This window comes from Naegleria fowleri, assembly GCF_008403515.1.
Source record: "Naegleria fowleri strain ATCC 30894 chromosome Unknown tig3, whole genome shotgun sequence".
NCBI classification, from domain to species: domain Eukaryota; phylum Heterolobosea; class Eutetramitea; order Acrasida; family Naegleriidae; genus Naegleria; species Naegleria fowleri.
The window spans coordinates 384,804-409,963 of NW_025407935.1; the positions used below are offsets into that span (position 1 = coordinate 384,804).

General features: G+C 37.7%; 12 protein-coding genes across 12 annotated transcripts; 4 read left to right on the top strand and 8 right to left on the bottom strand.

Annotated features, from left to right (window-relative positions):
* Window positions 1-227: 227 nt before the first annotated feature.
* On the top strand, window positions 228-2,879 carry FDP41_007498 (uncharacterized protein; the record flags this gene model as incomplete). The annotated part of the gene is made up of 1 exon (XM_044711249.1): window positions 228-2,879. One exon carries the CDS (start codon window positions 228-230, stop codon window positions 2,877-2,879), a length of 2,652 nt encoding a protein of 883 aa, XP_044569034.1.
* A 235-nt stretch (window positions 2,880-3,114) lies between these two features.
* FDP41_007499 (uncharacterized protein) lies at window positions 3,115-4,566 on the bottom strand (the record flags this gene model as incomplete). The annotated part of the gene is made up of 2 exons (XM_044711250.1): window positions 3,115-4,107; window positions 4,270-4,566. The coding sequence occupies 2 exons, from the start codon at window positions 4,564-4,566 to the stop codon at window positions 3,115-3,117; spliced, it is 1,290 nt and encodes a 429-aa protein (XP_044569035.1).
* Window positions 4,567-4,921: 355 nt separating this feature from the next.
* On the bottom strand, window positions 4,922-6,454 carry FDP41_007500 (uncharacterized protein; the record flags this gene model as incomplete). Its single annotated transcript, XM_044711253.1, has 1 exon — window positions 4,922-6,454. The coding sequence occupies one exon, from the start codon at window positions 6,452-6,454 to the stop codon at window positions 4,922-4,924; it is 1,533 nt and encodes a 510-aa protein (XP_044569036.1).
* A 574-nt stretch (window positions 6,455-7,028) lies between these two features.
* On the bottom strand, window positions 7,029-8,420 carry FDP41_007501 (uncharacterized protein; the record flags this gene model as incomplete). Its single annotated transcript, XM_044711254.1, has 1 exon — window positions 7,029-8,420. The coding sequence occupies one exon, from the start codon at window positions 8,418-8,420 to the stop codon at window positions 7,029-7,031; it is 1,392 nt and encodes a 463-aa protein (XP_044569037.1).
* A 545-nt stretch (window positions 8,421-8,965) lies between these two features.
* On the bottom strand, window positions 8,966-10,489 carry FDP41_007502 (uncharacterized protein; the record flags this gene model as incomplete). The annotated part of the gene is made up of 2 exons (XM_044711255.1): window positions 8,966-9,933; window positions 10,390-10,489. 2 exons carry the CDS (start codon window positions 10,487-10,489, stop codon window positions 8,966-8,968), a joined length of 1,068 nt encoding a protein of 355 aa, XP_044569038.1.
* Window positions 10,490-12,156: 1,667 nt separating this feature from the next.
* Window positions 12,157-13,488, top strand: FDP41_007503 (uncharacterized protein; the record flags this gene model as incomplete). The annotated part of the gene is made up of 1 exon (XM_044711256.1): window positions 12,157-13,488. The coding sequence occupies one exon, from the start codon at window positions 12,157-12,159 to the stop codon at window positions 13,486-13,488; it is 1,332 nt and encodes a 443-aa protein (XP_044569039.1).
* Window positions 13,489-13,838: 350 nt separating this feature from the next.
* FDP41_007504 (uncharacterized protein) lies at window positions 13,839-14,900 on the top strand (the record flags this gene model as incomplete). The annotated part of the gene is made up of 1 exon (XM_044711257.1): window positions 13,839-14,900. One exon carries the CDS (start codon window positions 13,839-13,841, stop codon window positions 14,898-14,900), a length of 1,062 nt encoding a protein of 353 aa, XP_044569040.1.
* Window positions 14,901-15,869: 969 nt separating this feature from the next.
* On the bottom strand, window positions 15,870-16,172 carry FDP41_007505 (uncharacterized protein; the record flags this gene model as incomplete). The annotated part of the gene is made up of 1 exon (XM_044711258.1): window positions 15,870-16,172. One exon carries the CDS (start codon window positions 16,170-16,172, stop codon window positions 15,870-15,872), a length of 303 nt encoding a protein of 100 aa, XP_044569041.1.
* Window positions 16,173-16,331: 159 nt separating this feature from the next.
* FDP41_007506 (uncharacterized protein) lies at window positions 16,332-18,914 on the bottom strand (the record flags this gene model as incomplete). Its single annotated transcript, XM_044711259.1, has 1 exon — window positions 16,332-18,914. One exon carries the CDS (start codon window positions 18,912-18,914, stop codon window positions 16,332-16,334), a length of 2,583 nt encoding a protein of 860 aa, XP_044569042.1.
* Window positions 18,915-19,645: 731 nt separating this feature from the next.
* FDP41_007507 (uncharacterized protein) lies at window positions 19,646-20,878 on the bottom strand (the record flags this gene model as incomplete). The annotated part of the gene is made up of 4 exons (XM_044711260.1): window positions 19,646-19,888; window positions 19,976-20,466; window positions 20,554-20,591; window positions 20,745-20,878. The coding sequence occupies 4 exons, from the start codon at window positions 20,876-20,878 to the stop codon at window positions 19,646-19,648; spliced, it is 906 nt and encodes a 301-aa protein (XP_044569043.1).
* A 180-nt stretch (window positions 20,879-21,058) lies between these two features.
* FDP41_007508 (uncharacterized protein) lies at window positions 21,059-21,745 on the top strand (the record flags this gene model as incomplete). The annotated part of the gene is made up of 1 exon (XM_044711261.1): window positions 21,059-21,745. One exon carries the CDS (start codon window positions 21,059-21,061, stop codon window positions 21,743-21,745), a length of 687 nt encoding a protein of 228 aa, XP_044569044.1.
* Window positions 21,746-21,878: 133 nt separating this feature from the next.
* Window positions 21,879-25,025, bottom strand: FDP41_007509 (uncharacterized protein; the record flags this gene model as incomplete). Its single annotated transcript, XM_044711262.1, has 1 exon — window positions 21,879-25,025. One exon carries the CDS (start codon window positions 25,023-25,025, stop codon window positions 21,879-21,881), a length of 3,147 nt encoding a protein of 1,048 aa, XP_044569045.1.
* Between the last annotated feature and the right edge of the window lie 135 nt (window positions 25,026-25,160).

Consider the following 25,160-nt stretch of genomic DNA (forward strand, 5'->3'; position numbering starts at 1 on the left):
AGAGAATTGGAAAACGTTGTTGCATTTACTGACTGTCGTAGTCTTCAATTTGCTGAGTTTTTCGCACAACGATCATTCAAAAATCAAAACCTTTTTGTATCTTGACTGTTGATGGGTGTGCGATTATTTCAAGGCGAGTCATTCGAGCTCAAGCAACGGATCGCCAACCAAGCAACACACGCAGTCAACAAATGTCAACTTGCCACTTGTCATTACATCATTAAAAAATGTTTCTCTCAGGTTCCGGCGTCGAAACACACGATCGCCATTCCTCCAATCACTCATCACCTCGCTCGCTTACCTCTCCTCGATCCACAGTCTCCAACAACAATAGCAACACCAACATTACAACTCCGCATCCTCCTCCTCTCTCGAACATTCAACCAAACTCTTGCTCTGACAAACTTTACAATCAATATACCACCAAATGGATCAATCAAGCAGCCTTGAGTGGTAATGATATTCTTGGTTCGATTCTTGGCGGTGATTCCGAACGAATGATGGAATTTCGTCAAAACATTCAACATTTGACATTTACAGAAATTTATGAAAAAATTGAACGACAACATGAAGAACAAAAAGAATTATTGAAATTATATTGTCCTCGACTCTATGATGAATTGAAAATTACCAATGAAAAATTATTTTCAATTCTCGTTTGGATTTTCACACAAATTCCACTCACACAAAAATATTCAAAAAGTTTAAAGAAAAATTTTGAAAAAGTGTTCACAGCGAAAACATTTGTGTCACTTGTCACTTCACAACTACACAAAATTTCATTGCCTTATTTTCCGAATATTATTGCCACTCCCAAGAGCAATGCAGACATTTTAGACAAGTTGAAAAATTTGTATCGAAGTATTAACAATACTTTTGGTGAAACGAATGGACTTCGAATGAATGGCACCACAACTTCCATTTTGGCGCCCACGAGTTCTTCTTCTCAAATCTCTGCCTCTCCTAGACAGCAGCAACAACAACAACTGGATGATAGCTTTTCATTTAAGAATGATTGGACCAAAGTTCAAGCTGAATTATTAGGTCAATTCTTTTTGGAAATTGGTGTGATTGAGAATGTCAAACCTGAAAAGAAGAAGAAATTTACAGAGAGATCTCATCGTTACATGTTTAATTCAGAAACGATTGAGTATTATGCTGAATTGTTGTTTGTGAGTGCCATTACAAGTGTAGAACAGAGACAAGTGTTTGAACATTGGAAAATGCCAAATGTCAAAAATCCATTTTCACAATTTGCACATGATTTTTATTCTCCATTTTTGAATGGTATTTCAAGTGGATCCATGCAATTATTGACTGCAGGACAACTCATTCAACAGACTTGTCTTCAAAGTATCATTCTTTCACAAGAAAAAGATTTTGAACTCGTTCAAGCTCATATTAAGAAACTTCACGAATCGGATTCCATGGAATCGACCAATGATCATTCCACCAATTCCTCTCCACTCCATCCACACGAACAACAAGATTCAATCTCACTCTCAACCAGTAGTGCCTATGCTTTGGTATTTCGAACAGATTCTCCAACACACAAACGATCAAAATCCAAAGACATGTCTCGATTGGCTTCAAATTCTGATTCATCTTTCATCGATCGAAGATCTTTTAGAATGAGTAATGCTAATGGATTGAGTCTCAAACCACCAATTGGTTGGGAATCTCAATCGAGCATGTCACTTGGAGGTCAAGAATTTAAAAAACGATTTTTAATAGAAAATGGAATTGGAGATATCGAAATGCAATCACCTCGTACCAAGTTTTATGAACAACATGGAATTCGAGCAAAAGTTGAGAATTTACAACAAGCTCTAATGATTCCTTCCGTGTTGGAAGAATTTGCCAAGTTTTGTGTCACTAATCACATCGAAGAAATTATTAATTGTTGGAAAAATATTCAAGCATACATGAAAATGGAATCTGCCAAAGATCGAAAAGACAAGGCCGTCTATATTATGAATCAATTCATCGGTGATTCTTCACAAACCTCAACACCCATTAATATCGATTCTGAATCTCGAGAACAACTCCTCACAAGAATTCAAAGCAATTTGGAAAATTTTGCATTTTTCACAAAAGATCTCTTCTCCAACATCGAATTATTGCTATTGAATGATCTCAAAGAACCTTTTATGAATTTTAATCAAAAAAGAAATCAAGAAATTGATTCAGAAATTGATCAATTACAAGAAAAGCTTCGTTTAAATGCCATTCAAGAAGAAAAGACTTCCAAGAGCTTTTTGTCACAAGTGGTGAGTGCACTCAAAAAGAAGCCAACTATTGCTTCGCCTACTCTAGTTGTGTCAAATGGTGATGATTCAATAATGACCACCAAGTCACCATCATCATCCTCTCAACAATGGAACTCAATGGCTTCCACTCGTTCACAAAATAATTCTCCTTTATATCCAGAAATGGAGAAATTACCACCTCATCTCTATAGTACCTTGACAGATGTTCTTACCAATAGAGATGCAATCAAACAGTTCAAGATATTCTGTACATCGGAACATTGTGAAGAATATATTCTATTTTATGAAGCAGTTGAGGATTTTAGAACATTGCCTTCACAGCATGAACGCATTCAGAAGGCGAAGGAAATATTTGAAACATTTATTGAGATACCTTTAAAACGAACAAGTTTGTTTGAGTCTCAAATTCGTTACTATACGATTGGATGTAGCACTGATGATATTGACAGAATCAGAAAGAAGGTCCTGAATGAAGATTTTTCAGTAGAAATGTTTGATGATCTTTCGTTGGATGTGCAAGAGCAAATGAAGGATGTATTCGAAAGATTTGCACAGGCTCAAAGAGAGTGGAAAGCTAAAAGAATGCTTACTGGAAAAGATTTAATGTAATTTTACAAAGAATAAATTTGTTGCTATTGGTCAACCATATTTACATTCACCACATGTATCGATCAGATGATAAAGCTGTCATTCCAACAAGCCTTGATCCAAAATAAAATCACCCTGCTACATAATTTTCACAATGATCATATCATCAATTATGAAGAGCTTAAATAAATTAATAATTATTATTTAATAAATTAAAACTCAAGAGTTTCGCAAAATTGTGGAACTTGAAACATATTTAAAGTTCAAAATCGATCTTGTAAATATCCTCAATTTCTTTCCATCTAGTCTCTTCAATCTCCAAGTCCTTAATGAGACCTGTTTCAATGTCACAGACCCATCCATGAACGTGCAAAGTATTTCCCTTTGCCCACGCAGATTGTACAATACTTGTCTTACAAAGATTCAAAGTTTGCTCAATGACATTCAATTCAATCATTCTATTGATCTTTTGATCCTTATCTTGAATGGCATCAATTTCTGCCTTATGCAAACGATAGACATCCTTAATATTTCTCAACCAATTGTCAATCAAACCGAATTGTTTGTTTGTGAGAGCAGCCATCACACCTCCACATCGAGTGTGACCCATCACAATCACATGCTTCACTTTCAACACTTCAACAGCATATTGCAAAACAGACATGACATTCAAATCTGTATTCACGACCAAGTTGGCAACATTTCTGTGAATGAAAATTTGACCTGGTTGAGTCTGAGTCAACTGATCCGGTGGCACTCTACTATCGGAACAACCAATCAACATGTAATCAGGTCGTTGAACTTCCTTCAAACGTGAAAAGAATTTTGGATCTTTAGAAGTCTTCTCAAGAACGAAATTCTTATTACCTTGTAATAACTTGTCATAGCAAGTCAAAAACTCATCGGTACTTCTACTTCTGCTTAATCGTCCTGGAGCATTGATTCCTCGATTGGTTTCAAACTTTTGTAATAAACCCTCAATGGATCGAGAGAGGTTGTGTTCCGAAGGCTCTTCTCCCTTGAATGCTGATGCTGAGTTGCCAGTGTTTTGTTGATTGTCAATGGAGAGAGTACTAAAATCAACTCCGGGACAGAAGGTAGTAGTCATTGCAGGGTTGTTCATGTTGTTGTTGTTGTTGTTGAGAAGGATAGTATCGTGATGTTGTTCATGATGATGATGGTTGTGGTGGTTACAACACGGATGAGTTTCTTCTTCTACTTGAGGATGTTGTTGTTGTTGGGGTTGCATCTGGTATTCATATTCCGTGGAGATGTAATGAAGGGTCATCATTATATTGTCCGAATAGTCATTGGAATCGTTGCCATCATCATCATGAGTTCGGATTAGGAAAAATAGGCATTTCAAGTAGAATTGTAAGAAACAACAACATTACTCTCTGCAAAAACTCACCTTCAAAGATCTTCGAGCAAATCGTTGGATATTATGATTGAGCTCAATCAGTGTATGAGTTTGTTTTCGTTGATGAAAGGTATTTCCGAGAGAGGAGGAGGAGGACAAAAAGTGAAACTGTCGTTGTTGGCCACTACTCTCCAATAAAGATAGATAATGAGGAGGATGGCTATTCAAGTAGGTGGGTAACAGAATTGAATTTCCGAGAAGAGTCTTTCCTTTCAAAAGTGCAACGTGTCTTCTTCCTGTTTTTAATACGGAAGCAGTACTGGTAGGAAATGGATTTAAATTTTTCATGTTTGAGTGGTTGTGTGTTCAACACTCTTTCAAGCTTGCTCTCGGAAAATCTTGTCGTCAACGGAAAAGTGCAGATTGTTTTTGGTACTGTAACCATTGGGAGCATGACAGGACATCCGTATTCCTTATTTTATCGTTCATGCACTTCCGAAACTTCCGGTCCTAGCTCCTTCATGCCATAGAGGCCTTTGGAGCGAATGATGACCTCAATAATAATGAATAATGAAAGTAGTGACATTTGAGGAAAGAAGGTGATTTAAGGAGAGTACACTAAAGAGAGTCAAATCATTCCATTGATCGCTTTTTTAATGGAAATTGTGTCGTATTTCAGAAATCATCATGTTGCATTCAAGGCCTAAAGTGTTTCTCCAACATCGATTTGTTCTTCCTGTTGTTGTTTTGTTTTCGATTCCTTTTTGGAATGTGGATTTTCAATGAGTTCCACAGTGTCAGCTTCGAGAGGATCATTCTTATCATGATTTTCTTCATTCATTTGAATCTCATTAGGTTCTTCAGATTTTTCCTTAATTTCCATCTTTTCTTGTTTTTTCTTGGCCTTTTCCTGTTGATATTCTGTGTACATGAAATAGGAGACTGATGTCAACACGATTAGACATCCCAGTAATTGCCAAATGGACTTGAGACTCTCTTGTAATATGAGAATGCTGAAAACAATGGTTGAAACTAATCGTAACGCTAAAATTGATCCTACGACTGAGGAGCCCAAAGTACTGATGGCAAAAATGTTCAAGTGGTTGGCAAGCATGAAAACGAAAATGGTAAAGCTAAAGAACATGATCCAATCTTTGGTTGAGAGTTTTGTCCAGATTGTCCAATCATCAACAATGACACTTGGAATTAAAAATATAAAGCCCATGACTAATATTTGAAGAATGAATAAATTCTCTCCCGTCACAGTCACAATATTCGACTTTTCTTCTTGCTTCATGTACCTCAAACAGAGCATATACCAAACTAAGCAAGCGCTCGAAATGAGTGACATTGAAATACCCAATAAATCCCACCAAGTAATGTGTTCTGAAAACGAGCTCCAATTAATGGCATACGTATAGAAGAATGCATACCATGGCTGTGGTGTTTCACTCTTTTTAACCACGCTTCCAATAATAATGACTACTCCTCCTATCACAGTTAAAATCATAGAAATCCATGCTTTCAATCCAAATGATTCCTTAGCATGTCCTCTCAAAAACCACTTGTTATAAACAAAAACTGTCACAAAGGCCAAAATGAATGGTGTTGTCAATGCAAAGAGCTGTACAAAAATTGCACTTGTAAATTTTGAAGACATGATATTCGTCACAGATCTTGTCACAAGTGAAATGCAAAAGCACGTCAGTGGTAAAAATTGTCTCACTTTTTCCTTGATTCTTTTCCATAAATTGTCTCCACTGCTTGCAATGGGAGTTAAATCTTCATTTTGGTTTGACTGGTCATTGGAATGTTCTTCTTGCGCTCTTGCTGGAATTCTCTTTTTTGAAATTCTATCTTTCACATGAACAATTAAAAGGTAAATCATTCTGGGTAAATAGATTAATATTGCTGCAATATGACAACTTGTAATAAGTAATAAGGAAGGAAGCTTGTTTTCGGATTGTGATTGTAAATATCTCGAAAATATCGGATGTATTCCAAACAAGACATGGACCATGATACATGATATCCACCCAAGTGCAGGTTTTAATTTATCCAAGAGATGATTCAGACGTTCTTTCATCACATATGGGGTTGTTTGATTTTTGAAATTCTTGTTCGTTATTTCTTCTTCTTCGTGATGAGGATGGTGATGACTCGAGCCTTCATCGGAATGAGCTTCTTCGGCCTCACGATGATGAGAGTGATGGGAATGATGATTCGTTTGCACCATTTCTTCTTTCATCCTTGTAGTAGAAACTGTTGTCCTATATTTTGATTAAATTTGAATGATAATGTTGTTGAGGGTTGTTGTTCGTACGTTCGTTCGCGAATGATGATTTTCGGGAAGGTATTATTCTTATATTAGTACGACGACACTCGTAATACGCGTAAAGTGTACTGTGTTCAGTGTGAAGAATTGTTGTTCAATTTTTATGAATGTTTCTTCTCCCTCCTATGAGGCATGAGGATGAAGAATCAAAACTTGTCCGAATGTGTTTATGGAGGACGATGATTCACAAACAAGAATTAAACCGAATGATTCGAACTTGTCATCATCCTAGGACCTTTTAGCTGCATGTATTGAACCCAATAATTGATTGAATATTACATGAAATCGATCTCATTCAATCAATTAAAAACGATCGTTAAGAGCTCTCTGAGTACAAACTCCTATTTATAACAATTTACTTTTCATTGATACCCTCATAATTGTTATCAATCATTCAGTAGCCTTAAAATAATCCCACTACACTACTACTACGTTGCGTTTATATTCTAAGGCACACACTCATAATCTCTCCGATTCAAGAGCATTGAATCGTTACATCTGAGAGACACGACCCTGAATGAATGCAGCTGTTCAAAAGATTCTTCATTCTTCGAAGGTGTAACGTCTTGTTGTTGAGGGATTCGCTTGTGGCATTCTGAGAACCTTCCTCAAAGAGGTAATAAGTGGCATCTGAAGAAGAGATGACTTGCTTCACTCTCACACTGGTGGGCACTCCTTCGAGGGAGAGAATTTTCTGAAGACCATTCGGTTCAATCGAGTAAATCACTTTCTTATTCAAAACCAAATAATAGTAACAATAGCCACAATAAATGTCCAAGTTGGACATCTGGTTGGTTGGTGAATGAATGGAATGTTCTTTCTTTAACAAGGCAAGTTCATAATCGGCATGATGAGTGCTCGCATGAGAATCTGAGAGTGTGAATTGTGAAAGAGTGCTCGAATGTTGTTTCAAGAAAAAGATTGTGTCGTACATGTGAGAGGGAGCAATGCATGCGACTTGTTGCATGAGAATGTGAAAGGGAGTTTGATTGTTGCAACAATAAACATTTCCATTCTCTTGAAGAACGATTAAGCCGTGATCGGTGTGTTTGAAGGTTTTGATTTTGCTTTCCTTAAATATTTCACAGTGAGGTACAGAAAAATTCTTTTGATTTGAATTTCCATTCATTTCACCACAGGCATGGATTTTCCATCCATCCACAACAATGCTTGAGGAAAATGTAGCACAACTGACATCTGTTACTGTCCTACTTTCCTTTTCGACAAATTCGAGAGTGGTGACTTTTGTAAACTTGTTAACTTCTGAAAATTCATTTGAAAATAATTGTCCAAATGAGCAATGACCAACACAATACACCTTATTGTAATCTAAAATGATGATTGAATGTAACCAACCTGCTGCAACTCCTGTAATTGACGAATATTGTGCTGGAATTTGAATTTCTGTTAATTTTGTTAAATTGGAATGAGTCAGACGATTGTAACCTGTTTGAGAGTAATTGTTTAATCCTAAACCATACAGCTTATTGGAATTGGTGACCAACAAGAAATGTGACCTGCCAGCTGCCACCATCTTGACACTTGTCAGTGGATTATTACCGAAAGAGGGCAAACCACTTGACAAAGTCACACTCTCAGCGATGGGTCGCAAAGGAAGACGTTCCTCTGTGGTCACTCCCAATCCGAGCTGTCCTTTATCATTCTGACCTTCCGCAATGATATGTGTGCATTCGAGACATTTGGCAAGTGTGGCGTGGCACTTCTTTCGATTTTTAATATTTTTTGAAAAAGTAGAAAGAAAGCTTTTGGATAATTGTGGAGAACTCTTTTGTTGTTGAGACAAACATGACGATGGTGATGCTGGATGAGTGGAGGTGATAGAGGTTCGTTGTGATGAATTTCCCATTTGTTTGTGTTGTGTGAAAATTCAACACATTTAAAGTGTCGACACGATATTTCCTTTTATCTTTAAAAGTCAACTTGTGGAAAATTGTGGTGATTAGATCGAGTGTGCAAACCTCTGTGAATAATAATTCGTGTTTTGTTTCAAAGATGCAAAATGGTGAAAAGCCTTTACCTTCAGGAATGTAACCTACTGCTGCTGCTGAGGAAAATGTGGTGACTGATTCAGAAGGAATGACAACTCACACATGGAAACACAACCAAATCAATGTTTTCAAAAGAAATATATTTATGAATTGAAATAATAGTTACAATTTAACATGGTGTGAAAACAGACTATATGTGTGATATATAGACAAGTTTGTTGTTGTGGGATGGGTGGTTGTTGGACACAGCAACTGAGGTCACTGCTAACAATGTTGTTGCTCAAAGTGAAACAACAAAAAGGGAGTTGACAATAGTTGTGAATAAAATAGCGCATGAAATGGATAATACATGATCACACACACACGATTTCAAAATTTGCAAATCCAAACGAGTGTGAAAAATTTAGGCCCAGATTTGCAAATTGAAATCCCAAGAGGCAGTACACAATGCATTACCGTCTGGAGAAACAGCAAGACAAGCAACTCTTCCGTCTGGTCCATTTTGTTCATTGGTCAAGTTTTGAATAATTTTACCCTTCAAAGTATCCCAAACAACAATTGACTTTTCATCGTAAGCAGCATACATCAAACGTCCACTCTTGCTGAATGAAATGGATGTTGCACCTTCTCTGACAGAATCATCAGAATATACCTTCAATTCTCTGCTCGCACGAATATCAAAGAGTCTGCAAGTATTGTCATCAGAAGCAGTGGCAAAGCTCAACCCATTAGGGAAAAATTGAACACAGTTAACATCGGAATCGTGACCACCAAAAGTAGCAACACACTTCCCCGATCTAATATCCCACAACTTGGCATAGGCATCACAACCACCAGAAACAAATTGAGATTCATCTGGAGAGACAGAAACAGACATACAGTCACCAGTGTGTGATTGGAAGGTCTTGATTGGACGACCCATTTCAACATCCCAACAAATACAAGTCATGTCGCCAGAACTGGATAAAATTTGCTTGTCATTTGAAATGAATTTACAAGCACTAATGTAACCAGTGTGTTGACTCAATTCACGATGAGGAGTTGTTGGTTGTGAACTATCCGTTGCTTCAGACAATTGATTAATGTTAAAAATGGAAACAATGTTGTCCAAACCACCAGAAGCAACATATTGTCCAGAATTTGAGTAGGAACAAGTCATGACCCAATTAGTACGAAGTGTAATGGCATGTTGTTTGTAGGTGGTCAAAGCGTTCCATATAATGAGTTTACCATCTTGTGAGGCAGAGACCATCAGTTTGCTGTCTGGAACTGGACTCCAAGCACAGCTGTAGACTTTACCCAAGTGTCCACGAAGAACGTTTCTAACTTTGAGTTTGGTTGGAGTGATGGGAGCGGCATCCAATTGAGATACTGTTGTTGAAAGTGAATGAGTGGATCCAAATGTGATGAATTTGTTCGAGAGAGAAGAAGGTTCACCCGCCATGATCACAAAGATGATGATGACAACATGTGGTGTTCCATTGTTGTTAGTGTTGATGGACCATGTTATTGTTATGAGAGAGAGATGAGATGGAAGTGTGAGGTAGTGGTGGGTTGTTGCAGGTGGTATGTTGGAACACATTATGAGAAACGTTTTGGTGAAGGTTTGACAAATCCAATTGACATTTGACGTTTCATTTTTGAAAGCACATACAGAAGATGATCGTGGTTGAAGTTGTTGTTGTTGGAATCATCAATGGTAGCAAAGCAACAATGATCGTCGTTGGTAGACATTTCCATTGTCATCATCATTCGTTTGTAAAGAGACAAGAATCATCATTAGACATCAATCAACACTCAATTCATCATCCATTCACCACTACTTACATTTGGCATCATTACCACCCTCCATACTCTTCTTGATTTGTTCTTGCAATGATTGAGCTTCTTGACGAGCCTTGTTAATTTGTTCTTGTATAGAAGCCATTCTTTGAGTTCTTCTTTTACTACTTTGAATAAATTAGTTGTTGTGATGATGAAAGTAAATTAAAGTGAACTCGTTACTACGATACGAAGGAAGGAGGAATTGACCAACTTTGCAACAATATTGATGATGATGATGAGAGAAGGATAACTGCCAGCGACTTTTTACTAAAACAAAAGACGAAAACAACGCGTTGATGGAGGTGCGGCGGTTAGGATTTTTTTTTGCGAACTGATGATTTGGTCGCTTGCTTCGTTTCCAGGTTTCCTCTTCGGGAAAGTGAAAGCTGTCAATGAGTTGATGGGTTGATCACTGCGCGAGGGTGATGAGAGAACGTGGTTCAGTAGAGAGCTTTTGTGGGCCTCAACGTTTTAAGTGAGGCGGTTCACTTGTGTGTGGTGGTGCACTTTCTATTGAACATTGTTGTTCTGTGAAGGGTGTCTTTGTGTCTCATTGAGTAAGAAGTGAATGACATGTGGTCTAGCCTCCTCTCGAAGGATCACAAGGACCAGAAACAAGAGAATGTACCATTCTTGTTGCGAGTTTAAACCCGTTGTTTCATTGTTAAATGTCTATTAGAATCTCTTTTTCTAGAAAGCCAACCTTAATGGAAAATTATGGTGAGATGGAAGGAGAAATTCATGTTGAAACTCTAATTTATCACTTTGTCCGATAAATGATGATGGTAAGCCTTTCTTGTCAAAGCGTGGAATATTTGGATTCAGAGCTATTTCATCCTCTATGAAATTTCACGATCATGTTGCCAAGTTCCTGTAATTCTTCTTTTTTGATCCTAGAGATATAGATTCTTAGAGTTGCATGGATGAAGAGATTGAAAGAAGAATTTTCCAACTTTTGCTTCTTCTTCTTGGGGTTTGTTTCCTCAAAGCTCATTCTTCATCTTCTTCTTCGGATCGATACAAATACAAGCCTCTTTCTGGCTCAACACATAGGCATCACATCCGAATAATCCAACACCCATGAAAAACATGGAAGATGTATTCTTACATTCCTTATGAGTCTTGGAATTCTTCTTCTTGTTGGTATCGCAATGTTGATTCATACAGCGATAAAACTCTTCATCGCACTCTTCCTTGGATTTACGACAATCTGTATAGCACGTATCGTGTTTGTTGCAGCAATGAGTGAACCCAAGCTCATCGGAAATGGCATTAAACTCACCCTATGTTCCACAACCATTGGGTTTGGGTGAATAACCGAATCGTTGTGTTTTCTCGAGTCCTCTCGGACACGTGTAATTACATTCTTGAGCATGAAGTAAAACATGTTCCGAGAACAGACAAGATGCCAAAGTGAGTGTAATGATGATGATGATGATAAACAAAGCTCCATAACGAAGAATTGGTGAATTGGAGTGAGGGTTTGGATGATGAATCGAAGGCACAAGTGAAATCATTTTTTTTTAGTAGAGTGTGATCGATAGGATTTGTAGAACCTATTCAGGACACACTCGTCACAGTGTTCTGTCGGATGTGGATGACAGAAATTATTTTAGGAGGAGGATGAATCTGTGACACAATTGGTTGGAGCATCATCTTTCCTTGGTTTAAGTAAGGGTGCTTTAAATCTCGGAGATGTTGTAGACTTTCAAAGACCTGTCAATTGTCATACCAAGAAAATCACATCAACAACCTTAAAAAAGTGTCACTATGAGTCAACCTCCTTTTTCTTTCGAGCATGGGAAAGAAGAAGAACATGATTTCAAAGTAAACACTTCTCGTTCATCATCAACAACTTTTATAAACGAAGACATCACTGAGAAAGAATTTTCAAAATCATCAAGAAGTCAGACATTTGAAATTTATGATCAATTGTTGATGGTATGCGAACAAACAGGACCAATTTTTGAAATTGGTTTAGATGAGAACAATGATGATGAGGACATTGAATGCAGATATCATCAAAATACCTCGGATTCATGTGTTGAAATGCAAGATCATGATGATCAGGTGACAGATCTCAAAGAAATGAATGCCGAAGAATTATTTGAAAATAATCAAGCTTTAAACACTCAACAGTCAGACGAAATACAAAATGTCTCAAGCAATGAAATGGAGTCAACATCTCCGATTTCTTTGAGAGAGGATGAATGGATTCCAATCCGAATTCAATTGAATTCGTTACAACAGCAAGTTAGCGATTATCAAACAGAGATGAATGGAGTGAAAGAACAAGTTCAAAATCACAAACAAACCTGTCAAGAATTAAGCTCAACCATACTCTCTGCCATTCAAAAAATTGAAATCGTTATAGTATTCCACGAAGAAATGAAGTGCATGAAAAATTCAATGGCTGAATTGAAAGCATCACTCCAAACTCTTGGAAACGAACAAGCCACATTTAACACTCAGTTAGAAACAACTTGCCTCAAAGTAGAATCTCTTTCGAATTCATTGAAATTCATTCAAGAGGACATTTCTCCACATGACAATGAAATTTCAAAAGACATGACAATTAAATTGAACATCCTCATTCAAGAAAAGGATGAGCTATTGAAACAGCTTCAACAGTTGAAGGATGAGAATTCTCAACAATATGAAACCTTGAAAATGGTACAAGAAAATGTTCTCCAAACAAAGAACGTGACAGAAGAGTCCATTTCCAACATTCAATCAGAGCTGCAACTCACAAAACACGAAATGAATTCTCAAATCGAGTCGTTTCAAAAAGAAATACACTCCAACAAGGAGAACATGATGGAGTTGAGAGAATCATTGAATACGTGTCAAAAAGAGAGTTCATATGCTATAGATCATGACACACTTTTGCAATTTCAAACACTTCAAAAAGATCATGGTGAATTGAGAACATTTACACAAAGACTTGAACAAGAGTTGAAAGAGTCCAACCGTCAAATCGCTCAATTGAAACTATTTATTATGATCATGCTTGCCATTTTAGTGGTCTTGATGGCCATACCAGTGATGAGAGTGGTGGTGAACAATAGAGACATTCTAAATTTGGGTCATCCATGGATTTAAGTGAGATGATCAATGAGCCCTCTGAATTTCAGGAAGTATTGCTGCTGTACACAGTGTTTTTTTGAGAAACCAAAAGCCATTGTATCTGTTACTAATGCAAGTGAGAGGAATGGATTGAAAGAACGAATCACCATCATGGTGTCCATGCTCCCTTAATTTGGTTCCAAATCATTATTTGAATAGATCTGCTTGTTCATTCAAGTTGTGATCAATAGATCTTTCTGAATTTCATTATCTTGATCGAACACTCAAAGAGACATGTGTACGCGTAATGTGACACATACTTTGAATAATAATCCAAAAAGGTTTTATCATCCATTTCGAAAAAGGAAATTTTTTATTTTGAAAAAATGCAAGAACTTGTGTGGCTGGTGTTAGTGGATTTCATAGAAAAGGAAGATTCATCATCATTATCGGAAGGATCTTTTTCATTCTTTTATTCAAAATTGAAAGAAAAGATGAGCAAGAAATTTCGTGATCAACGACCCTTTTCAATGAATTTTGAACTGGTTGAAACGATAGGAGTTGATGGACAGCAGCAGAACTCCCATGATGGTTTTGCCTGTCCATGGGATGTAAAATTTAGTTGTGAGTGTAATTGTATCATGGTGAGCGATTTTGATAATCATCGCATTCAAGTCTTTGATGCCATCACAAAAGAATACAAAACAACACTGATATTTCATTCTGAGATTTATTACCCACAATGTTTATGTATTGAAAAAGATTACGACGGAATTGGAGGTGAAGCATTACTCCTTGGACATGTAAACGCAGATGCAGTAAGGGTTCTTTCCAAATTTGACTTGAAAAACATATTGACCAATTCAATACAACAACAACAAGCTGCCACACACGAATTGTGGAGTTCTAGATATTGCTCTCCTGATGGGATTGCGGTTTGGAGAAAGACTGAACTGTTAAAGGATCGAATTGTCGTCGTATGTGATTACAAGAGGCATGCCATTTATTTATTCGAATCAAGCACGGGAGAGTTTATCCAAGAACTTGCAATTGATTACCCACTGTTCAAAATAGAACATCCATCGGCTATTTGCATTAGTATGGATGGTTTGATGTTTATTTCTTTCCACACATTACGAGACAACATTTTAATATTGAGATATTCATACGAAAAAGAAAAATGGATAGTCTTAAAGGACCTTTCCAATGTCAACAACTACTGTAAAGGACCAAATGGTCTCTATTTTGATAATGCATCCAGGCGCTTATTAGTTTGCTTCAGTGATAGCCAAACTGTACAAGTATTTTCTGAAGATGGCACATTCTGCAAAATGTTTAAATTGCCTCAAGAGGATTTACCTATACTTTCTGGAATATGTGTGTGTGAGTGGACTGGAGAACTTTGCGTGTGTGATTGTGGAAACCATAGATTACAAATTTATAAGTGATTAGTGGTTTGGCCGAGAATAATTATTTGAATCTACTTACCATTTTTTTTGAATTATTTTTTGTACAACAACACAAGTGAAAGTCTAGGAATGGATCGAATTTTGAAATTATGAATCACCAAGTAATTGTCAATGCTCCCTTAATAGGTTTTCCAAATCATTATTCGAATAGATCTTCTTGTTCATGAAGTTGCGATTAATTGATGGCAGATCCGTCTGTATCAAAGGCTATTCTTGATCAAACACTCACTACCAATAAGAAAAAAAGAAGAAGTGTCATGTGTGAACAAAAGTAAGGAGAAAGACTGTTCGCATGCATTGTCATGATATTTACTTTGTTTTACAACAGGACAATTCAAAGTGTGAGTCGAGGTGGCCGAGTGGTTAAGGCGGTAGCCTGCTAAGTTATTGGAGTAATCCGCGTGGGTTCGAATCCCATCCTCGACGAATTTTTTATTTTCCCATAATTCATTTTCAAAATTATCTGAATTCAATTGAGGGTTTATACAAGCGATACTTTTTTTAAATGAATTGAAATGAAAACTCTCTTGGGGTCATTCTCAGCAATAAAATTTCATTTCGTTTCACATGTGAAATTTAAAATTCCCCAAGAAAATTAAATATATTTCGATATCACAGGGTTTTCATTTTATCTTGTAAGGATTGAATGTTGATAATGAACGACTGAGAACAAAATGGAATGTGATACTATAATATTGATAGCTTCTATAACCTCCCGTGTAGTCCAATGGTTAGGATACCTGGCTTTCACCCAGGAGGTCCGGGTTCGATTCCCGGCATGGGAGAATAATTTTTTGGATACGATGGACAAGACCAAAAGTGACGTCCCTCAATATCCTTTAATGATGCAATAACATTGTGGAGGTCAAGGAATACTATTCACTTCACCTAACGAAATGTCACTACCTTTTTGCTTTTCATTATCAGAGTCTCATTCACGGTAAAATATTATCGCAAATATCCAGGCAACACCTCATTCGCATCATAGTATGACGCAGAGCTTGCTGAATAGGAATGTCTCTGGTAATGTTTATAATATCTTTTGTGTCGATTCTTTCGATTTTTTAACACCACAATTACCACTGCAATGACAATGACAGCCATCAACAAGGAAACGAATGCAAAACTGCCCACTCCGATGGCAATGGCAATTCCTTTGGAGATGAGTGGTTCGGATGTAGAATTGGAGGAGGCTGCTGTCACATGATTCAAGCCGAAACCACTCTGAATGAGACGAAGATTTGATTGCATTTTTTTCGAATTTGTGAAAGCGGACAGTTGACAGAAGGAAACAGTGTGTGTGATAAATCCTTCAAGAAATATATAAAAACCTTAATTATTCAGAACAGTACATAAAAAACCCATAAATAACCCCTAATGACCTCCTTATTTATTTACGGGAAAATTCTCTCAATTTTCAACAAGGCCAGTGGTGACATGTGGTGTGACATCTGCAACGTCGTCCACACTGTGAGAAGACTCTGTTGGATGCTCTTCGAGCACCATATTATCCTCATGTTCGTGATGCGATTGCTGTTGATTCATGGCAGCATACATTTGCTTGACAATTTCATTTCCCTGAAGATACCATTCATGTTGTTTGACTTGTTCCAATCCAAATCTTGTCTCTGCATTCACTTCCAATACTTTCTTTAATAAATCTCGACATGCTGGAGATAATTTCACTCGCTCATCTTCATCATCATACATTCCATAGTCTGAAGAATTTTCATCTCCTTCATCAGGATCATCCAATGAGATGGTAAATTGCATTAAGAGTTTTTGTTGGGCACCTCTGAATGGTACGTATCCAGTCAATAATTTGTAAACTAAAACTCCCAATGCATAGACGTCCATTTCAGGTCCATAGGGCTTTTTCAGGATCATTTCTGGAGAAGCATAATGACTGTTTCCACAAAATAAAGTTTGTGTCTTTTGTGTTAAATTCTTTTCCATAAAACAACTCATTCCAAAATCAACCAATTTCACACATAAATTCTTTTCACCTCCTAACATGTCATACACGGGGCTCAGGCTGCTACTGCCTTCCAAGCAACAGTTTGATGGCTGAATATCTCGATGAATAACTCCTAACTTGTTATGAAGGTGATCCAATGCATTCACCAATTGAGCAAAATAAATTTGTACCTGACGTTCTGAATGCTGTTCATTTTCTACCAAAGGATTGTCCAAGCAGCCACCTGACAAGTATTCCATAACAAATAAGAATTCTTCTTCTCCCTCATAGACGTCAAGAACTTGAACAATATTTGGATGTGGATTTTCCTTAATTAATTTGAGAATGGTCATTTCATTTCGCACATGGTCCTCAATGCCAATCAGTTTCATGGTTTTTCGACACAACCGTTTCACTGCAACCTTTCTACCAAGACTCAAATCTAGTGCAACAGAAACTGTACCATACGTGCCCTTTCCAATATGTTCATCAGGATTGACCACGAATCGATCTAAAATACATGGATGAGTTTTCAAATAAATTTCACATTCAACTAGAGATTGTTGTATTGTTTTCTGATGGTCTTGCAAGACACTCTTGTTGGTATACTTGGTCACAGACTCAAACCTAGGATTAAGATGAACAATTTGAGTGTACATATCCAGTAGGTTTGGAGGACAATCCAAATCGTCATCATTCAAAAAGCATTTCACTTTACGTTTTTCAATATGTGGTACTTCTTTAGACTTTCGAGAGAATACTCGAAGAGGATGATGATGTTGTTCAACCTTTTCCTCGCGATCTCCCAATAAAGTTGAAATGCATGTCGCAATATTTTGTAAATGTTTCACAGATTCAATCTTTAAATTTTCAAAATTTAGAAAGATCATTTCTCTCTCAGAGTTGTACATAATTCTTCCCCAAACATTGTCCATTGTTGCATGATCCACACTCAATCTTCTAGAGTAATGAAAAAGAGGCTCAGTAGATGGTCCAGCCCCCACCAAAGTATTTCTCCTTTTCAAGAGATGAGAATGGTGAATTCCTTTTTTTGGTTCGTGTGAAAAAACTTTGTGTGTCGTTGAAGAACGGTGAGATTTTGGTGGATGCACCACCACTCCATACAAAGACGTCGTAGGTTTGTTTTGTGTCGTACGACAAGGAGATTCAATGTGTGAGCGATCCGATAACGTTGCATTCGATTGAAGTGAAAGTGTGATGGTCGCTGGTTTTCCTCCAGATGTCGTTGAGGCCATCGCAGGAGACAAGTGTTGAACGGCGACACTTTTCTGCACACTCAACGATTCGACGACATTTGCAGTAAAGTGCCGTTCAACACTTGTATTATTACTCATCGATTCGACGACATTTGCAGTAAGTTCATTACCGCTTTCACCATGATCATGGCTATTCTCATTGAGTGGCGGTGTTGTTGTTTTCTTAGATAAATGATCATCCGCTGATTTTGATTCCTTAGTCATGGTTTGGGTGTGTGATGGTGAGGGATGATACTTGGGAAAGAAGACACCCAAATCCTCCTCCGCTTGTTGAGAAGTTGCAAGAGAGTGACTTCTCATATGCAACATACTGTCCATGATCATGGATGAAGAGTGGGACAAATGATCGGAAATTCTCTTCAACAAACCCTTCTTTGGTGGTGCGCTTGTGGTGGCTGCTATTGCCTGAGGAGGAGGAGGAGTCGCAATATTCTCACTCAACAACACATTTGTGAGGGTTCTGGGATCGTTCAACATGGTGGTGGTTGGAATGTGTTGAACTTGTTTCGAACTCGAGCTAGTACTAGTGGTCACAACCACCATATTGTACTCTCCGACGAATGTTGCTGAAGGTTGCTGTTGGAGTTTTGTTGTTGGAGTCGTACCACAAGAAGAAGAAGAAGGAACAGCTGCTGCAATCGAAACCTTCTTTTTGTTCATCATGGTTGCAGTGAATGATTTGGATGGTTCCGTACAACAAGGGGCTTGAAGTGATGATGATGGTGATGATGAATGTGTGGCAGAATTGATTTCAACCATTTCGTGCAAAACCATTCTTCTCTTGCAAAGTTCAAGAACAAGCAGTGTCTCTTGTCTTTTTTATCAAAAACGATAAAACAAGCGAGTAAAGAAAAATGATGAGAAAAAGTTAATCACTCACTTCATAGCGAAAGTTTTTTTGGTATTTTCCTATATTAGAAATGTAGATATTATGAAGAATTTCAATGTCAGACTTTCAACTGTTTCTTGTAAGATGAGTTGATTGTTTTACGAATAAGCCAAAAAGGGAAGTTTTCAAAATATCGAATTCAAGAAAATGTTTGGGAAGCAGTGTGGATTTTCTCATTAAAATAATGACAGGCGTTCAGTGAGTTTGGACCGATTTAAAACGAGTCTATCATGTTTGATTTGGATATAATTTCAAATGTGAATGAATTGGAGACCTCGATTATTTTGCAGAATTTAATTTTGGTCTCCTCTTATCACTTGGTGTTTGTTATAACTTGATTATATTCATTCCGAAGAGAAGTAGATAAGGCAATTTCCTATATGCCATTCCGATGGTTTTGCATTATTGAAACGTTATTCATCATTTTTTTTGTTTTCGAAATGCTCTTCCAAAAGAATTTATAGTTCCTTATTTGGATTCCAAAATTCCCAGCCTCACTTGAAAGCTCCAAAAGATTGATCAATACTTTTTTTCAAAAAATGTTGTTGAATTGGAGTTTTCAATGAAGTGTTTCATTTATTTTCAACTTGATTCATTCAACTTATTTCCATCCATAGTTGGCAATTTCCAAACAAAAGATGAATGCCAACAACACCAACAGACTCATCATGGATGTAGAGGATGCACCATTGTTTCTATTTCCTGAAGTACTAGTGTTGTTGGGTGCTGATTTTGGTGGACATGTACTTGCAAAATTAGCACATTGTTGATTGGTGGGTGGAATGTAAAAGTTTGTAAAGGTGGATGCGAGTTTCCAAGAGGCATCACTTTGTCGAATCCATGTCTTTGAATTCAATGAGATTGTTGTAGAGAATTTCCATATATGTGAGTTAATTTGAAATGCATGTTATACTTTCGCACCAACACTTACTGCAGATTCTTGAGTATAATCTCCACAAGGTCCAGTATAATTATAACCACCACCACCACCACCACTCGACATGAATTCTTGAATCGATTTTGAACCAGTAATGACAATATTCGCACAACTGTGATACACACTGAAACATTGAGGATTACCTGTCAATGTTGTTGTTGTTGTTGTTGGATACGAACAACATGTTCCTGATGTAATTTTGTCTGTCATTGGATTGGTCAAAGCGAGTGAACATTTTGGACAATTAATGTCAGGAATGGTCACTTCATATTGATAGACTTTGACTGGATTGGATTCTGTGGCATCGTTGTGTGGAATGTGATCGACGAGAATGAACTTGTCGTAATTACTGTCATCTCCAATACTTAGGGCAATTCGAAAAGGAGCTCCTGTGTGTGAAATGGTTTCTTCAAATTTCAAAATTTGTTTTCCTGGAGCGAGAGTGGTCACAGGTTGACCTTGTCCAAAGAATTGAATGCCACCACCTTGTGAAATATGAGAATTTACACAACAGAGAGATGGACCATCAACAGTGTGAGTGGAATTTGTTTGGAGAAAAGATGTTCACTTACATGGATAGGTTTTTAGTCCAGAGTCAGAGGTTCTTGGACTGACGACATATATTGTTGAAATTATATTGGAATTCAGGATGTGACAATGATCATTGGAAGAGTGATTGCAATCAGTTATTTATATATATATAATGTGTGTGGATGGATGGAACAATTATTTTCGGAAAGATGATTCACACTTTCGCACCTACCTTGGAAAGTTCCATCGGGAATGTCCCTCGACGAATGGCGAACGAACATTCAATAGACAACCACAAACCAAAAGGAATGTAACAAGGATGATAATGACGAGGAGGTTCAAAGCTCTATTGCTGGATGATGACATGATTTTTTTGTGTGTGAAAATTGGTGAAAGGAGAATCCCCAGATGAGATCATGACGACTCACAACATTCATTGATTGGACACACCAAATTTTGGGAACTGACCCATCACTATATGGTCCTTTCATTAATGTTCGTTGAATCTTTCCTTATTAAATCTTTTCCCTAAATTTTCAAATAAAAATGATCATTCAAGAGGATCGGAAAGTCTTGTGGAGAGAATTGCCCTTTGAGATTGTCGTTGATCACATCTTTCAATATTTGGATGAATTGTGGTTATTTAGGAATGCGAGAAGAGTGTGTAGAGAGTGGAATTGCGTCATTACTGGAATAAGATTGGATGAATTGAATGAAAAGAAACAACAACAACATTATTCTACGTTGGGATTTAAAAAACTTGATGGAGTAGATTTGAAACAAAACATGTCCCAATTGCAAGCCTTTTACAACTGTTGCAAGAAAGGTTATTTCAGAAATGTTCGTGAATTAAACATGGGTGGATGGAACGATGAGTATATGGAGAGAGATGAAAGACTCACCGATCTATTTAACTTCTTACCCAATCTCACAAAATTAGATGTATCCTGCAAACCGACATTATTTAATAATAACTTTGGTAGTGTTGGATGTCAAGCATTATTGGAAGCTTATTTGCAACACTTGAGTTACTTGAATATGAATTGTTGTCGTCTGGATGGGGAAGCTTTTTCAAGGTTATCTCTATTGTATACAGTCCAATATTTGCATTTGAGTCAAACGCGTTTGACGGAATGGAGTTGTTGTTCATTCCTGTCGAGAGGTCCATTATTGGAATATGTAAAAGAGTTGGATCTGAGCAAAAACGGGAATGTTTGTTATGTTATGATTTGATTGTTGATTTTAGGTCAAATAATTGTCCCTGATAAATAATTTTGATCAAAAAGAGGTGAATAATAAAGGATAAATTTAATGTGAATAATTTGAAGGATATCAATGCGTACTGAATTATGCGTGGGAGAGCAAATTATTTGTGGTTAAGAAATTCCTTCTCAAGATCTTCTACAGACATCATTTCTTGTGATGGCATAAACATTGGATACATGGGTCCAGAATTTTGCAGAAAGCCTGGGGGTACATTCGGAAACCTAGCTCCAGGATTTGGGAAGGATTGGTGAGGAGGAACAAAACCAGGATGCATCATTGGAGGCATAAATGCAGAAGGGTTATTTGGAAAAGGTGAATTTGGATTGAACAAAAAGCGTTTGTCATGCATCATACGAGTCTGTGGTTGCATTTGATCCATCAATGGGTTAACTGGATGTATTGGCTGCATGTTTGGTGGTTGAGTAGTATTAATCATATTTTGTGGTTGAAGGTTTTGTTGTGATGAAGTATAATGTGGGAGACTTGACGCGGTGCTTGGTAATGTAGTGGCCATTGTTTCTGTTGGTGAAGATTGTTGTTGCTGTGGGGGGTTACTATTGGTTGTTGTGACATTTGAAGTAGTTGAAACATCAGCAGAGGAGGTGGTTGGTTGATTTGATAATGATGATGTTTGTGGAACAGTTTTAACTGTTGATTGGGTATTAGAAGTAGAGGTTGCAGTTGATGCTTGACTTGGAGTTGTCTTTAGCTTAATCTTCTTTTCGGTATTGGTACCCATCTTTTTCATGAGATGAGATGGTACGAATGGAGAATTGGCAGAGGTTTTAGAAAGTTTTCTTTGGGTACTTGTTGCCGATTGTGATGAGGTAGATACGGTTGATTGTTTGGAAGAAGGAGTTACTGGTTGAGTATTGTCTTCTGCGGCTTTTTCTGCCTTCTCGCTTAACTTGTGCTCTTGGTATTGCTGGAATGGTGATACAAACTTTGGAGTAGTGGTTGTTGCTGTTGACAATGGAAGATCAACCGTGTTTTGAGTAGAGAAGGAATCCGTGGATGGAACAGTTGAGGAAAGTGATTTAAATAAATGTTCAATTCCTTGATTTGAAAGAGCAGGTACTACTTTAGATGATTCCAGTGTTGGTGTAGCTTGCTTCAATGGCGATTGAGAGGTCGAGTCATTGAGAGATGACAAGAATTGATTTTCTAAATCTTCAGCGCTCATCATTGAAACCTGGTTGGATGAGTCTATCACTGCAAATTGGTCAAATTGTACTGGTGGTGTTGTTTTGGTTTGTTCCGTGCTGACCTTTTCGAGAGTAGAAAACTTGCTACTTCCTGCTTGTGTGTTTCCTGCCAAGAAATATTCAGGAATGGTGTTCGTGGGGCGCAAATGTGGAAACACTTGTGATTGTTGTTGAGAGGATAAGGAGCTTATTGTGGAAAATAGACCTTGCAAGTTTGGTGTAGTAGCTTGAGGATAGGTAAAAAGCTCAGAAACATTGATATTACCTGGTTGAGAGATGGTGGCGCGTCCTGTTGTTGTTGTTGTTGTCTGTAAATGTTCGTCCAATAGAGAAGCAGGACTAGTATTTGACTGCATCTGCTGTTCATCAAAAGAGCCAAATCCAAATCTTGATTTTCCAGATTTAGAGCCCTTAATCACTGTTGAAATGACAGGGTCTTCTGCAACGAATGGAGGCATTGTATCGGTCTTTGTGTCTCCTAATGTAAACAAAGGTTTGTCTCTCTTTTGAGTGGGAGTCGAAGATGAAGGAGTTGGCAAATTAAGGAAAGAGTCTTCAAGCTCTGAAAGTGAAGATTCTTTGCCAAAATCATTTTGGTGAGAGCTCAAAGTGAAAAAGTAGCTTTCCAAATCACTTGCATTGCTAGATTCTTTCATTTCTTGCAAGTCAGTACCAAAGGTTTCTTCATCGATAGAAGCATGATAATCCTCTTCTAAAGCTTCTCCTTCAGTATTGGACAAATCGCCAAAGAAGGAACCTGCTCCAGTGGTAGCTTGATGAGTTTTTCTAAACTCTTCAAAGGCTTTCTTTCTTTCGAGTTCTTCGCTGGTCAATTCGTCATTGGAAGCACTCGAGTCGAACCATATGGCTCCTTTTCCGCCACTTCTCACGACTGTACTTCCACTTGCTGATGACACAGACGCATATCTACTACTGCTACCAGTTGATGAAGAATTGGAGAGACTTGCAAATGCACTGCTGCTGTCTCTCCCACTAATACCTGCTCCGGATTGAGAGCGACCACTGGCGCCTCTTCTTGATGTGGATCCGAAAGGATTGGAGTTCGACTCAGAGGGGTACTGTCTTGGAGGGCGTTTGTCTGATGATGATATTGGTTTGGTGGAAGATTGAGCTGTTGATGAGGGAGGTTGAACAATTCCCCAGTCCAGCTTTCTGTAATCCAACTCTGGTAAGTCCGGGTGCTTTTCAGTGCAAATTGGGTTACTAGTACCAATGTCGAGAACATCTCTAATGGAATATCTGAGTCTCTTCTCGTCAGGGAATTGCTCTGCCCTTCTATTTTGAAGCTGGTCTACTGCAGCAAGAATCGATTCCGCATTAAATTGAAGGGTAGTATTATAGATTTTTTGGATGGCATTGGTGGATAGTCCTGCTTGAATGTCCGAGTCATCATCTGTAATATTATTACTTTGACTGACTTGATGATGAGATGAGTGTGAATTATGATGATGGTGATGAGAATGATGGTGAGAATGACTATTGGAGTTACTAGATGGAACATGGGAGGAGTCCTTGTTGCCTCCTACAGCAGTATGTGAAGTTGCTGTTCCGGAAAAGCCGCCAACATGTTGATTTCTTGCTGTGGTAATGTTGTTGGTGATAGTGGTCGAGAAAGGTTGAGACGACAGATTTGATGAAGTTGTTGTATTAAAAGTATTTATAGCAGCACTGTCGTGGCCACTACCAGTATTATCAATATTGTTCATGTCCGCTTGGTGTTTTTGATCATCATCCTTGGGACTGTTTGCCGCATCACTGATAGAAGGTGGATTATTGGTAATATCATCAGAGGGTGGAGATTGTTCTCTGCTCACACTCGATCTTCGTCTACGAGGCTGGGGAATAATTGCTGAAGCATTAGAAGCAAGACGAGGATCCAACGTGGTTGATGATTTATTACTCATGATTGATACACCCGAAGGAGGTGTTGGTGTTGTGGGTGTGGTTTGTTGTGTTGATGACGAGTTTCGACCTGATGAAGAGCGACCATGAGAATGGTTGTAGTATTTGGTTGGCGGCATTTTTTTTCTAAATTTTTTTAATTTTTGTTTCATTCTTCATGAACACTTTCTGCAGAATGGATATGGAGTCGTTTATTGGGAAAATGAAGTGTGAAAAAGAGAAGAAGGATGTCAAGGAGTGATCGAAAATAGTTG